General features: G+C 45.0%; 2 protein-coding genes across 9 annotated transcripts in view; both read right to left on the bottom strand.

The window, feature by feature from the left end:
• The window catches only part of CDC14A (cell division cycle 14A), a 99,640-nt gene that overhangs the window by 26,099 nt on the left and 57,915 nt on the right, over positions 1 to 15,626 (bottom strand). For 2 of the 8 annotated variants that reach the window (XM_083620449.1, XM_083620454.1), the window contains one exon: positions 13,014 to 15,262. The exons of the other annotated variants lie outside the window; for them this stretch is intronic. In XM_083620449.1, the coding sequence (XP_083476575.1) occupies positions 15,233 to 15,262 (30 nt within the window). In that variant the 3' untranslated portion in view covers positions 13,014 to 15,232. Of the gene's footprint in view, positions 1 to 13,013; positions 15,263 to 15,626 lie in introns of those variants that run through there. 8 annotated transcript variants of the gene reach the window in all.
• GPR88 (G protein-coupled receptor 88) lies at positions 1,075 to 3,923 on the bottom strand. Its single transcript, XM_083620159.1, has one exon. The coding sequence runs from the start codon at positions 2,500 to 2,502 to the stop codon at positions 1,387 to 1,389; it is 1,116 nt and encodes a 371-aa protein (XP_083476285.1). The 5' UTR covers positions 2,503 to 3,923; the 3' UTR covers positions 1,075 to 1,386.

Below are 15,626 nucleotides of genomic sequence, written 5' to 3'. Positions count from 1 at the left end.
ATCTGCTGCATTAATGCCCAAGATTCTCTAAGAAGTGAAGCCTTGTCTGCCTCTGGTGATAGGTTTCCAATGGCTCAGACGGAAAGTCTTTCCCTCTGTTTTCCAAAATCTTTCAGAAAGATCCTTTGCACCTTATCCATGGCCACCGTGTGCTCTTTATCCATCGGCTAAGGCAATCTCTCCTTTACAAGCCAGTCTTCTCCGTTGGTAGTTTGTAAAAGCCAAGACGGAATGCAAAACATTCAGGCGAAACAGTGAAGACATGGAGAGGCCAAAAATTGAGGTATATAATCAGACCTTTTCATCTGCTTGACTGCACTGAGTTTTTTCTGAAAAGCTCCACAAAGTGTGAAAGAGATTTGATACAAATATATACATTTTAAAGCTGACAAGTGTCTGTGCATTATTTTATTTTTTAAAAGCCTCTCCGTAGGGAGTGGAGTACCGTGTAGCTCAGTGAGTCATTTGGTGGGTGCTTCCAAATGGCTGCTTATTATGGGATTGCCGCTCTTCGTGCATGCAGCCTCAGTTGTATCCTCCTCCCCGCCCCCGGCCATGCCCTGTTTAATCCAGACTTCCCATTTCTGGGGGGGAAATCTAATAAGGGCATTTCCAGACAGTTGCTATTTTCAGATGGGATTTCGTCCCGTCCAGGCAAATTCAGGTTGTACCATTAAAAATGGATATTGAGCAACTAAACCACTTGCTCTCCCAAAGGGAACTTTTTTTGCCATGAGGACAGTGGCACCAGAAAGTTTGGCGTGACACTTGCCCAGCATGAGGTCACCTGACCTCACTGCAAACCAATTGGAAAGGACGCTCAATAAATAGCTAGCATCATCTAACCTCCCTGTGGACTTTGTGCGAACGAATCAACGTAAATGATGGCTAAGCAGGTTATCTGGAAGCAACCTCTGTAAAGGACAACATCCCCACCTGCTGACAACAGCCCACATGTGATACCTGAGTCCAGGGGTCAGCAACCTAAGGCCCATGGGTCACAAGTGGCCCGTGGGGATCGTTTAATCGGCTCATGGACCCCCACCGCCCACTCGGGGACCCCTGCCGCCGCTTGGTCAGCTCCTTTGCGCCTCACTAAACGGGTGCAGAGCAGAGTGGGGACTGCCTTCCACGACTCTGGCTGGCTTCCCATTGGCTGCAGGAAGTTCCTGCAGCCAATGGGAAGCTGTGCACCCCTCCTCCGCACAGGAAGGAGTGCCGGAAATAGCATTTGAGCGTGCATGCGCACACGCACGCACACACACTCCGGCCCACCGCGGCGTCTGAGGGACCATGAACCGGCCCAAGCCACAAAAACTTTGCTGACCCCTGCCTGAGTCCAAGGCTAATGTCTCCCAACACCTTTTCACCTAAGAGCGTGCAGATTTAGTGAAGCACTAAGCTGCCTAGACTTTCCACCTTGGTCCCCAGCTGCGATGGCTCCTGAGAGGGAAGAGACACTGTAGGGAGGGCAGTAGTGGCTGCGGCGGCAGCTACCGCCACCGCCGGGTTTTCCCCTCCGGGTAGCACTAAGCGGGCACAGCGGCGGAACTCCTCGTTCTTCCACGTATAGAGCAGCGGGTTGAAGGCAGAGAGAGAGCAGAAGAGCAGCCAGCTGGCGATCTGCAGCCCCCGGGGCATGGGCCAGAAGAAAAAGCCCAGCAGGCTGACCCACACCAGAGGCTGCGTGGCCAGGAGGAACGCGAGGCAGAGGAGCAAGACGGAGATGCTGCTGAGGCGCCGGGCCCGGCGGGGAGCTGCCGGGGCTGCTGGGAAGGGGAGCTGCTGGAGCAGGTGGAAGTTGAGGACGCTGACGCGCTTGACGCTGCCCCTCACCCTCCTGACAATCCCCATGTAGCAGTGGAGGAGGAGGACTGTCTGGCTGAGGACAGCCAGGGCTACCAGAAGGCCCACGTAGTTCGAGCTCTTGGTACTGGTGCCGTTTCTAGACTCCTGCCGGCTGGGTTGCCACATCTGCAGTCCTGGGGGGATGGAGGCAAGGAGGAGGGCCAGCCCCCAGGACAAGCTGATCATCCAGGCCGTGTGCTTCCTCTGGTAAACCGCCTGGTACGTGATGGGCAGCTTGGTGATGAGGACATAGCGGTTGAGGGCCACCAGCAGGTGGGAGAGCAGTGAGACGATGAGCCCAAGGCCCACCAGCCCAGCACGGAGCAAGCGGTACCCTTCTGACCGCACTGTCGGGGACCCGGAAGAGAGCAGTCCCTGCACCGCTTCTTGCGGCATCCAAAGGCCACAGACACTCAGGTCCGCAACGCAACCGTTGACAATGAAAGCGTTGCTGGTGGTGCGTAGTTTCCTGAAGGTGAAGACCAGGTAGATGACCATGATGTTGGATATGGTCCCGTAGATGGCTAGCAGCAAGTAGAAGAGAGACAAAGAGATCCTCGTCCCCAGGGAGTCTTCTTCGCAAAGCAGTTGTTGCAAGGATCTAGAGCTCCAGGAGGAGAAGGAGGAAGAAGAGGAGAAGGAGATATTGGGCATTGTGTGGCACACAAATGAGGCTCTCCAGACCAACCTCAGCACTGCTCAGTTCTGGAGAAGGCTAAGCTGAGCCAGGAAGAAATCCAGGAAAATCTCCTAGACCAGGCAGAACACAGCAGGAGCCAAAGCAGATCGTCAGAAAAGTACCAAACATACATGACGTCCCAGAATGTAGACGGTGATCTCCAAAACAGGCAAAGAGCAAGACTGGATCTCATGGAAAAACACCAACTTCTCAGATCGTGACAGGTCTCCAGAGTCAGTTGTTGGCAGAGGTGAAAGAAGGGATACGTGAGTCTTCTTCACCGTATTTCTACACAGAGGAGGCTGCAAGTATGCCAGATCACAAAAGAAGAAGCTTGCCGATGGATCCAAGGCTGGTGTTTGCAAGCCAGGCAAGCAGAAGGAAGGCGAAATCCAGAGCTTGCCTCCAAATCTCCATGACTGCAGCAAAGTTAGATTCTCCTGGTCGAGTGCAGCCAGCAACGAGTGCCCAAAGACAGGCAGGCGAGCGAGGAAGCAAGCAAGGCAGAAAAAAAGAAGCCTCAGCTGTGGAAATACCAGGAGTCCCAGCACCCTCTGGGCAACGGCCTCAAGAGCAACAGCAGCTCATCTGAAGACGTGGAGCATCTTCTCTCGCTTTACAGCATGCACACCGTATTATCAGCCTGGGGAAATTCGGCGCTTCTCATCTTTATGAATTATTCAGCAGGTTTCAGGCTTGCGAGAGCAGGAGAGAGGGAGGGGAGGGGAGGGGGAAAAGAAAAAGAAAGAACCCAGCTTGCACTGAAAAGCCTGCAATTACAGAGACAGATCTCTCTCCCCCTGCCTCCATCGCCACCCACCGGAGTTCTCAAATCACCCCCCTCTGGTCTCTTCCTGGACCTCTCCTGTAGCACTGATTTCCAGGATGGAGAAGAAATTCCTTTGCTCACATCTACTTCCATTTCCTCTGACTCCCCTCCGTGAGGATGTGGTTGGTTTATTTCCTCCTTTCCCCCCTTTTTAAAAAAAAAAATAAAAAAATAAAAATCTAATTTTAGATCAAATCTTTAGTTGCAATATGGGGAGGAAAAAACCACGCTCTTGCTTAAAACATTCTGCTCCTTGGCAACAGAGTCTTCATCATATTACTGTGCCGATTCTCTAGTGTATTTTTGCCATAGGGTTCCCCCACCTCCAGAAACCTGTCCTTGTAAACGCAAAGCGTCGTGGCAACGGAGTTGAGAAAGGTACAAAATAGGAGGGATGCAGTACATGGCTTTTCCTAAGAGAGGGAGGGGGCAGGTGCTGTCCTTATATTGAAAGCTGTCAATTAACAATCATGAAGTGATCTCCTTGCCTGAAAATGCCCAAGGTGGGTGCACCAAAATGCCCCAATCCAACAAGGTGGAAGTCGCTCATGGGCTTGGTCAGGGGGGCGGGGGGGTGGGCAGCTGCTCCCCCTCAATCAAGTAAATAAATAAACAAATAAAATACTTAACTAAAAGTAGGAATGATCACAATATTTGAAATCAAAGCGCTCACAGAGGTCACTGGGATATCATGGCGTATTCGAAAGACGCAACCGACAGAGCGATAGGCGTGGCTTCCGCAAACCGACCAATCGCATCGCAAGTAGCTCAGCTTCTGGAAGCTTCTCATCGTTCCTGGCCTTCTCTCCTGAGAGTGCACCCCTGCAAAGCCTGTCTAGAAACGACTGGAAATTCCCCACAGGCTATTTATACTGTGGAAAGCCCTCAGGCCTCAGTCAACGATGTTATTGTTATTATTCTTATTTAATTCCCTAGTTTTGAAATTTTGACAGATTTTTTCCCGAGAGCTTGAGGTCAACAGAAAGTCATTTAAAACAACTGTTGGGGAGACATTTCGTTCCGAATCTGCTAGACGGAACCAGACGGAGCATGATGACAAGCGGGTGTCCTGCACCCCCAACATAAATCCTGCTACTCCCAATAAGTTGTCTACTAGACATGTAGCTGATGCAAATTCCAGACACCTTATACTTTCTGGGTGGGTGTTTCAATGCACATGGGGAGATACATACCTATTCAGAGACTGTACGGAGGACAAAAAGGCGACTCGGGTCACATTTCAAAGCCAAATCGACCCAATCCGCAGTTTCTGAAATGCAGCCATCCCCCACTTACGCACAGCTGACTCGTGCGCAGCCGTGCATGCATACGTCCCCAGGAAATAATTAAATAAATAGAACGGTACCAGGAAATACATAAAAAAACCGAAGATCATGGCCACTGGGCCCATCACCTCCTGGCAAATAGAAGGGGAAGAAATGGAGGTAGTGAGAGATTTTACCTTCTTGGGCTCCATGATCACTGCAGATGGTGACAACAGTCACGAAATTAAAAGACGCCTGCTTCTTGGGAGGAAAGCAATGGCAAACCTAGACAGCATCTTAAAAAGCAGAGACCTCACCTTGCCGACAAAGGTCCGTATAGTTAAAGCTATGATTTTCCCAGTAGTGATGTATGGAAGTGAGAGCTGGACCATAAAGAAGGCTGATCGCCGAAGAATTGATGCTTTTGAATTATGGCGCTGGAGGAGACTCTTGAGAGTCCCATGGACTGAAAGATCAAACCTCTCCATTCTTAAGGAAATCAGCCCTGAGTGCTCACTGGAAGGGCAGATCCTGAAGCTGAGGCTCCAATACTTTGGCCACCTCATGAGAAGAGAAGACTCCCTGGAAAAGACCCTGATGTTGGGAAAGATGGAGGGCACAAGGAGAAGGGGACGACAGAGGACGAGATGGTTGGACAGTGTTCTCGAAGCCACAAACATGAGTCTGACCAAACTGCGGGAGGCAGTGGAAGACAGAAGTGCCTGGTGTGCTCTGGTCCATGGGGTCATGAAGAGTTGGACACGACTAAACGACTAAACAACAACAAACCAGGAAATGGAAGGAGAGCTCTGGAGATCTCCTCAGAGCCTGGAGAAGATGTCAGTGAGGGCGGAGGAAGCCCCAAAGAGACCTGAGGCACAGTGGGGCTTTGTTTAGGCTGCTCAGCTCCCCGTCTAGCAGCCGACACTTGGGGTAGGGCAGCAGTAGCTGCACGGGTGCTTTTCCACGCATCGTCCAGCCTCCAGCCGGCCCCAGAGCTTCGACTCTCATTGGAGAGGGAGTTGTGTGGAGAGAGAGCTGTGGACAGCAGGAAGAAACGGGTGTTTTGAGGCTTTTAAGAGGTTTTTTAGAGGGTGCTCCCCACTTTATGCAAGTTCACGTATGCCTATGGGCTCCCAGAATGTAACCCCCCACATAAATTGGGGGGGGGGGGACACCTGTAATACGAAAACTGAAGCACAGCCATCCGCATTCATCCAAAAATAATAATAAATGATGCAGTTCTCCAACCAAGTACGGTTTACAAAAATGCATATGCGTAAGGTAAAAAAATACCCATAAATATGAATATATCAGAGAAAATAACATTCAAAAATGCGTTCTTTTAGGAGGAATTGCTTGCAAAAATCTGGACTCTGTAAGTCAAAGCTGCATACAAAAATGTGCTTATTGGGATAAATCGACAACAACATGCGGAAGAATTTTCATGAGGATTGCAAATTGCTGCAGAAATGTGGAGAACTGGATTTAAAATTTGGGAAGAATCGAGAACAGTTAGGGCTGTAATTGACAAATTGCTCTATCCCTAATTCAGAGTTCCCAATACTGATTTTCAACTACAACTGAACTAAAATCAAATCCTCTCTTCCCTTTATTTTTTTTTTGTGGGGGAGGGGGGAGGCACAAATGATAATGCTGGTTCTTCATTGTGATGCTCCCATTGTGGAAGGCCCTTCCAAGGCAGGCTCATCTGTAGCCACCTACTGCTCTTTTGCTCCCAGGGAAAGAATATGTATCCATTTGGCCAGACAGAACGTGAACCCACTGGTAAGGTTTTGTCAACTCTGATTTTTTTTAAATGCTGCTGTTCTGTTTTGCGCATATTTTACTGAGATTTTCGATTGCTCTTTTTTCCCCTTTTGCTATTCCCTTGTTGGCCACTGTCATAAATAAACAAAATTATTTATTAAACTTAAAAAGACTGTACAGCAAATACAAACTTGCATCAATGGAAGGACAGCATTTTGAAAGTAAATTATTCAATAAATTAATAAAATAGTGGATAAGAATGAAATATCCCAAGAAGCAGCATTCTAAAACCAAGGCATTTTCATTCACTCATCTTCTCTTTATCTACCTATGGACAGATTTTGTGAACACTTCTGTATATTTTTGAGGACCAGCTCACACATGCAATAATAATAATAATAATAATAATAATAATAATAATAATAATAATAATGATAATGATAATAATACCCCACCCACCTGTACACACCATACGTTTAAAACACATTTAAAGCACCCACCCCCTCCAGCATATACAAAAACATAATTAAACATTAAAAACTTCCCTACACAGGGCTGCCTTCAGATGCCTGTATGCTCCTGTGTGTTAAACAAGCAAACAAAATCCAAAATTGCAAAGTTAAAAACCTCTAGTACAACAGCAAGGTAGGTTTATCTCGCAGCCTTATCTCTACCAGAGAGCAGGTTGTTTTTGTTAGAATCTTTTTTTAAAAAATGTGATCCATCCCCATCTGCTGTAGATTCCCTACAAATAATCCTGTATCTGGGGTAGGGGGTGCATCTAGCTGTAGATATTAATTGGAGGAGGGGAAAAAACACTCCGCACATGCTTAAAGAAGCGCTTGCTCTGTATTACCTCACCTGTTTCAGGACAGGGATGGGGATGTTGTGGCCTTCCACCTGTTGGACTACAACTCCCATCATCCCTGACCCTTAAGCCATGCTGGCAGGGGCTGATGGGAGTCGGAGTCCAACAACATCTGGAGGAGCCATTTTTGGTGTGCAAATAGTGAAAATAAGGCTTCAGACTATATACCACTGGCTGTGACTGATGGCCGTTATCATCGGACTCCTCTGCCCATACACAATCAAAGCTAGACTTGGATATCAGCTGCAAATAATAGTAGTGTTGTCTGTTGAGCTAAATGCTATAAAAGTGGAGAGGTTTCTTTGCTGTAAAAACAGCTGAAACATGTCAAAGGGGATATGTAGCTTGTGAACATCTGCCACACCTCCTTGCATTTTTACAATTTATGGTGTATAATAAAAAAACCCTAATTTTTAAAAAATCAAGGGTGCATGCTTCGGCAGTGCACCAGGAAGCCCAACGGTGCATGTTTGCTTCCAGATGCACAGATCCATCGAACACCTTAGCCCATGGGTAGGCAAACTAAGGCCTGGGGGCCGGATCCGGCCCAGTCGCCTTCTAAATCTGGCCCACGGGTGGTCCGGGAATCAGCGTGTTTTTACATGAGTAGGATGTGTGCTTTTATTTAAAATGCATCTCTGGGTTATTTGTGGGGCATAGGAATTCGTTCATTTTTTATTTTTATTTTTCAAAATATAGTCCGGCCCCCCGCTAGGTCTGAGGGACAGTGGACCAGCCCCCTGCTGAAAAAGTTGGCTGACCCCTGCGGCTTAGCCTTTATCCAACTGCAAAGACTGACATGATTACAGCGGTACCTCGGGTTACATACACTTCAGGTTACTTACGCTTCAGGTTACACACTCCGCTAACCCAGAAAGTACTTCAGGTTAAGAACTTTAGTGCTTCAGGTTAAGAACTTTGCTTCAGGATAAGTACAGAAATCGGGCTCCGGCGGCACGGCGGCAGCGGGAGGCCCCATTAGCTAAAGTGGTGCTTCAAGTTAAGAACAGTTTCAGGTTAAGAACGGACCTCCGGAACGAATTAAATACTTAACCCGAGGTACCACTGTACAGCCTCCCTATGCTGTATGCATTTGCTATGCAAAAAGTGGGAATGGGCCCTGGGTGGGCAAAACCATTTCAAAGAAACAAAAGTTACTCAAATCTTGGGAACGGCAATTTCTTCTCTTCCCTCCCCGGCTTTTGGAGTTGAAAGCCACCTCCTGACGCCCCCACACTGCACTGGAACAAGGAGCATGGTTCGAACCCGCCTCTCTAAGCCAGCTCTCTTGTTCAGGCTCCTCAAGTCTGCTACTTCAAAAAGGCAAGCACAACAGCTGGATTCGTTGAGCAGCAACGAGTGCAAAAGCACAGCCGCCATTGAAACTGTGAAGTGCTAGCCTGACAATGGCAGTCTGACGTGCTGCTCCCGCCACCTCTTCTTCCGTAACTTCCCCTTCCCAAGATGCCAGCCTGCACTTAGAACAAAAGACGAAACCCCGCAGAGCAATTCCTGTTCTCTGCATGTTAAAAAAAGAGAAGTGTTCCCTTTCTTAAGAGATCACTTTCACAAGGGGTAAGAAATGCAGTTAGTAGCCATTGAAAGGCTATGGCGCTGGGAAAGTCTCGTCAGTCAGTGTAGACAATACTGAGATATATGCATCAGTGGTCTGACTCAGTAAGGTCATTTAGGCAGTGTGCAATCAGGTTTGTTTTTTTGGAGGGGGTGGTGGAAATGGCATTATAATATTAAATTTATATACCGTATTTTTCGCTCTATAAGACACAATTTTCCCCTCCTAAAATGTAAGGAGAAATGTGTGTGTGTCTTACGGAGCGGATGCAGGCTGCAAAGCTATCCCTGAAGCTAGAACAGCTGCGCTCCGGAGGCTTCGCGTTGCTTCTGCTGAAGCCAAGAGAGCAAGAGGGATCAATCCCTCTTGCTCTCCTGTCTTTGCTTCGCTGGAGAGTCGCTGCGCCGCTTTCCCTCTCTGCGCAGCGCCCCTTCAGCGAAGCGGGAGGAGAAACAGAGCACTGTCCGTTTCTCTTCCTTTTTTTTTTTTTTTTTTTTTTAAATAATATTTATTAAAATTTTTCAAAAATACAAAAAATATCACTTTACGGGACTCCCCCCTTCCCCCACCCCTACCATATTCCCCTTTCATATTGTTGGCCAAACAAGTTCCCCATTCAAATTGAAACTTAATTTGTTTTACCCTTAATAATAATAAAAAAAAAAAAGAAAAAAAACCCAGTGTTCTTTCCCCAAGACCCACCCCATGTCATTCCACAATTTCCATTTTTTAATAAAAGAAGCACCCCAGATAATAGAAACAGAAAAGGTAGAAAATAAAAAAAAAATATAATGAATAATAGACCAATTCAGCAAAAAATAACAAAGTTGGCAAGCCTTTGGAGTTTTAGTTCTCCCCCCCCTGTCTCCGGTTTAATTTCCCCCTGACCATCAACCCCTAGTGTCTGCCTGGAATTCTTAAGGCCATAAATCACAACTTTTCCCCAACTCCTTGCTGGCTATTTCTTTTTAAAATTAAAAATAAATTTTTTTGAAAATCAAAATTATTATTATTATCATTATTTTTCAAAACTTTAACTTCAGTCTTTAATAAAACTGTAATAGAACTCCCTCCATTGTTCTTTCCAGGTTGTAGTCTAATTTCCCTTTGTTCCGCTGCTAAAACGTTGTAATTCGAAAGTTTGGTAAGTCTGCAGGGATGGTTGTTATTCAGGGGCAAAACCTTACGTTCAGTCCCTTCCTTTCTTCAATAGAAAAATCTATTGTCTCCTTTAAAAAAACAAAAAAGAAAACACCCTGAAGACGAGATGTTATTTCCGTTTTGCAGCTTTCCCAGAAGATAACCAGTCCTGTAAAGTTCCATTGGTGTTTTTCCACTTTCCCAATCCTTGTAATGTCCCGAAGCTCCTCAAGGGGGATTGTTGTGACTTTGTTTCCTCTAATCCAAAAGTCAATTTGTTATCCATATTCGCCATTTTGTATCCAAATTTTAACAAGTTGTAGCAAATTGTATCAAATTTAACCAGCCAAGTTCTCATAATAAAATCCACTCCGCTTTTCGACTTTGACAGCTATTTTGACAGCTGTCAAAATCTCCGACTCCTTTCACCAGGCTCTCTCTTCAGTCGCCCCGGTTCCCAGGGGGGGGGGTTGCGTTTCCCTTCTCCAGTTCCTCCTCCAGCACAGTTCTTGTAGTTCCCCATCGTGAAATTTTGGATTTTTATCAGCAATGCAAGCCTTTTTGGGTCTTGGTTTCCCCGTCCTTGTTTTGGAAAGTTTACAATAGGGAGGGGACTGACTTCCTTTTTGGATCCCCCCCGCTCGTATCCAATTCGAAAAAAAAAATTTTTTTTCCTCCTTTTGAGCCCGGTTTCCAAATTTACTCACGGGTTGTTGTTGAAAAGTCCGAATTTTCAATGGAAGAAGTCAGCGCTCTCCGCCGGATGGCATGCGGCTTCGCTCAGCAGGGGAAGCAGAAAACTCAAGGCACCACGCTTCTCCCCGGCACCCGATCCGTAGCCTTTAAAAAGGCTCCTTCACGAGTCGGGAGGGCGCTAACGGTGCAAGCCGAGTCTCCATGTCCACGGCCTCCGTGGCCGTGGTTTCTAAGGGTCCCCGCATCGCCGGTGCGGTAGAACCCAGCCCCTGCCGAGCAGACTCCCTCCGGAGCTCGGAGGGAGTCCGCCATTCGGCGATGGCGCCAACCCGGAAGTCCTGTCCGTTTCTCTTCCTGCTTTGCTGGAGAGGCGCTGAGCAAAGAGGAAGAGAACATGTTTTTTCTTGTTCTCCTCCTCTAAAAATAGGTGTGTCTTATGATTGGGTGCCTCTTACATGGTCTTATATGCATCTTATATGGTCAAAAAATACGGTCTGTCTTATATGGCGTCTTATGCGGTGTGTCTTATATGATCGAAAAATACGGTACTGCCTTTCCTCTGATGATCACAGTGTGGTATACAGCATAAAAACACTGTCATGCCACTCCGGCACATATTACAGTTGTATGTATGTACAGCCTCACATACCTTAGCAGATTCAAGCGGAAATCATACCAAACAAGGGAGCAACTCAGCACCAGAGACCACAACTGTAGTTTCTCCAGCTTCTTGCTGCATATGCCACAAGGAATTTGTGATCTCTCTGTGTGCCATTTATGGCACTTATGCTGTCAGCTGACCACATAGGGGAAAACAGCTAAACAAGAAATTGAAATGCCTAAATCTAGATGGTCCAACATGCATTCCCACCCCCGAGGCCTTTTGGGGCAGCTCTCTCCAGCATTTGACACTGCCCCCAGCCCTCACGCTACCTTCCTCCTGGGAAGGCTTGGACAGGGTCTGAGAGTCTTCTGGCCTCCTTCCTAAAGGCTGGGTGAATTTGTTCCGAAAAGGTAATACGAGAAGGAAGACCTTGGCATGTGCTGTTCATGAAACAACTTGCAGTAAAAGATCTATGGAAGGGTCGACGTTACAGCAACCTCTTTCCAGAAAAGTGGCATCCTTTTATTAGATGCGTGAATAGCGCTAAACTGCAGGAAAATGTCAGGCGAGAAATCATTTCAGTGGTATAAAATGTTTTACAAGGGAGGAAAAAGTGGGACTTAATTTTCACTAGAATATGTAAAGCAGATGCTTTTAGGAGAATATCTACACCCACATCCACACAGCTCAGTGTGTTGAGAAAGCAAAAAGGACCGAGTAGAAGCAGCAAAGAGGCTTCAAGTTGCTCTCTAGGTACCCACATCATCGTGGTAAGGTAAGCCATAATATGGCTTGCCATATACTGTCATGCGAACCGGGCTGCTATGAGCAGACTGAAATGGTAAGGCATTGTTTGGGAATTCCATATAAACGTGCATATACACTACCAAAAAGTTGCTTTTGTTCTGATTGATGTCTGCTCCGATTCAGCAGTAAAAAAGTGGAAGTGGAAATGTGTGGGAACTTCTAATATTTCTTTATTAATTTCAGGCCAGATAGCTACTCCCCAGGCCTTGCTTATACAGTGGTACCTCGGATTAAGAACTTAATTCGTTCCGGAGGTCCGTTCTTAACCTGAAACTGTTCTTAACCTGAAGCACTAATGGGGTCTCCTGCTGCCGCCGCGCCGCCAGAGCACAATTTCTGTTCTCATCCTGAACAGGTACTATCCAAGGTACTATTTCTGGGTTAGCGGAGTCTGTAACCTGAAGCGTCTGTAACCTGAAGCGTCTGTAACCCGAGGTGCCACTGTACAGGGTTTTCCTATTCTCTATGAAGAAACACTCTCTACTTGCTCATGGTTAGCCTCCTGGTAGGTCTCCCAAACACCTTCCAGCTAACAGAGCAAGGGGACACCTTTGTACACGATGCTGACATGTTTTTTTTTTAGCACAACAAGATTGAGAGGATGGTTTAAAACAAATGTGAATGCTTTAGAAGAGATGTTGGCCATGGTTGGGAAGAAATAAGGCTGGCCTCAATTGCAAGACCAGGAACAGGAAGACTGCGAGGGGTCCCTAAGACAAGGTTGCCACCAGAACAAGAAAGACCAGCATTCAAGAAATGAGCAGTGAGAGGAGTGGGCAGCTGCAAGAGCGAAAGAATCCACATTGACAGTTATTGTGAAGGAAGGCTTGAATTTGAGGGAAGGAGGTTTTAGATTCTAGGGGATCCTCAAAATACATTTCACAAAACTGAAGTATTGGGTGCACCAGCACCTGATTAAAACAAAGAAATTAAGTTGTGCATAATTTTTACTTTTATTATCTATTAGCGTTTATTATTTCTACATTGCAAAAATAGTACATCTTTCTAGTAACATAAGCTAGTAACAAAATACATGTCAAACTTTATAGAGGTAGAATTACCTTAGAATCTGCCTATCGCTTACTCATATACAGTACATTTTATGTACATATGATAAAAAAATATTGAATTCAGTGATTAAACCAGCTTCAGTCAAGAAGAATTTATCCATCATAATTAGGACTATTTCCCTTCAAAATAATGATTTATTTTTTTAAAAAAAACTCATCAGTAATTATCTCTCCTTGATATGACCAAAAAAATACATTCCTGGGGCGGTGTCCTGGTTTAGACAACAGTATCTTGGTTTAAATAAGAGAAGTGGAAAACTATAGTTACCAGCTTTGCAACAAGCCAGGAAATTAAATCAACTTCAAACCTTGATTTAATATCCCAATTTATTCTGAAGCTATTGCTCATAAATTTTCTGGTTTGGCTGAAATAGGAAATTATGGTTAGAGGTCTCTGGGTTTGATTGTTTGCCCTGTGAAGAGATGAGCAATGGGGCTGCATATGAATGCAAAGGTTTTGTTCTTATCTTGGCCAATTAAGCTGAGATGTGATTGTTTGAACATGACCAAGGAGTGCAGAGGTTTCTTCTTCACATAATATGAATTGTAAGTGAAATGAACGTTACCATTTCACTTTCCCAATTATTGCACTCTGAGCGACACTGACAATACTGTAGACGGAAATATCAGAAGTGGTTATTTCAGAACTAATTTTGAAGGGTTATGGTGAAGACCTACAATAGCATTGTTTGGAATAGTTCCGTGATTAAATTGAACTGGGAAAGAGACATGAGCGAAAAGCAACAGCATTTACCGGTATAGTAAGTAGGACAGCATGACTGAACATGGAAGGAGTAAAACACAAAGAGGGGCATAGTTTTAACAGTGAATCTGCAATCCATAGTGGATACGTGCAACTCCTGCCTCCGTGTCTAAATATGCAGCGACAAAATCTTTGCAACTATTACAACTTCAGACAATACATGTCTTCCGTGCTATGCACAAACACTTTGCTCACTATACATAGATGGATATTTCATCCTGGCTTTGCATTCTGATACAGTACGGTTTCTAGAACTGAATTATACAGAAAAGGAAAATACAGAAAGGCAAGGCTCTAAAGAACAGAACGTCTTTGCAGAACAAATTACTGGGCTGAAAATGTTAACAAGGTAACATACTAATTATTTATTTAAAAATTACTTTCCCTTTCCATGGAAAAGACACTTAATTAAGGATGCTAGAACAGGCCTGCTTCATAGGCATTCTATATCCCTTTGAAAAATGTCCATTTCAAACATTAGCATTTTCAAAGCCAAAGCAATGAGGCTGATATTAACTTTCTTCCCACTATTAAAAATTATTTATAATACTGTAGCCACAGTGCATGAAAATAAAATCAGCAAGCAGCTCTGTTCTCAACGGCCAGGTTCAAGAGATATGAACAGGGGGCTTCCAAATAGGCACACAGATTTTTTAGTTCCCCTCTTCTGACACCTTGTTGCATGCTGCAGAAGTTGAAGGACCCTCTGAGATGGAGCAACCCACAAGGCTGAGGTGGGAGGGGGGCTGCCCCTTATCAGCAAACCCATTCCCCTCCAGGTGTACACAGCAGTGGTTTTCACCCATTACTTCCTCTGGGTGCTGGCTAATGTTTGAAATGTAAAACAAGACATTTAAAAATACACACAGTTTTGGAGGGATTAAAAAAGTGAAGCTTAAATCAAAATATAGGCTATGTTTACACAATTTATAGATATTTATATACACACAAAATATTTTACTCAATATATATTTATATATATTTATATATATATATATACTTATATACACACATTATAATAACACTGTTATCGAGAACCATAATTACAAATATATTGCTAAAATCCATTAGAAATATTCTCCATTTTAAAATCTTGCATCTATACACAAAATTGTACTAGTCGTAAGTTTTAACTTCAGTGCGTTCGTAGTAGTCACTAACTGAAGTCTCTAGGTAATTCAGAGATTTTGGTGTCTTTAGCTCTAATCGTGTGTGAAGAGGTCTTGTCCCCTTGGGCTGGTTGTTTTCCCCACAACATTGCTCTTCTTGAAGAGAACCGAATTTTAAGAATTGTCCAGCTTTCACCGAAGCAACAAGGCTTTAGTACTGAACATATTCAGACTGAAGGGACTGTGCAGGCAAGAAACAAAAACCAGCGTTAAGATTCAGTTAAGAGACACAGTGAGGTTCAATTAACAATCAACTTTTCCATATCAAACAAGCTTGTCATTATGATTATTTTTGTTCTAAAAACAAAACAAAAAACACTGACTAGAGAGATCCAGGGCATGGCCAGGAAGCAAAGTTAATACACTTACACTATGAAAAATACAGTACAAATGGACATCTGGAAGAGTAAAAGGGAAGTGGTAAAATCAGGTTTCCCAAATGTCTGCTAGCTGAGGCACACCCCCATTTAAAATGGGAGGCATGCTCAGGCCTTTACAACCAGGCAAGTTTACATTTAGAGCCGTGTTTCCCAAACTTAAGTCTC

Source organism: Podarcis filfolensis (assembly GCF_964270895.1).
Source record: "Podarcis filfolensis genome assembly, chromosome: 6".
Classification (NCBI taxonomy): domain Eukaryota; kingdom Metazoa; phylum Chordata; class Lepidosauria; order Squamata; family Lacertidae; genus Podarcis; species Podarcis filfolensis.
Note: the sequence above shows the minus strand (reverse complement) of the source record. Positions and strands in the feature narration are given on the sequence as shown.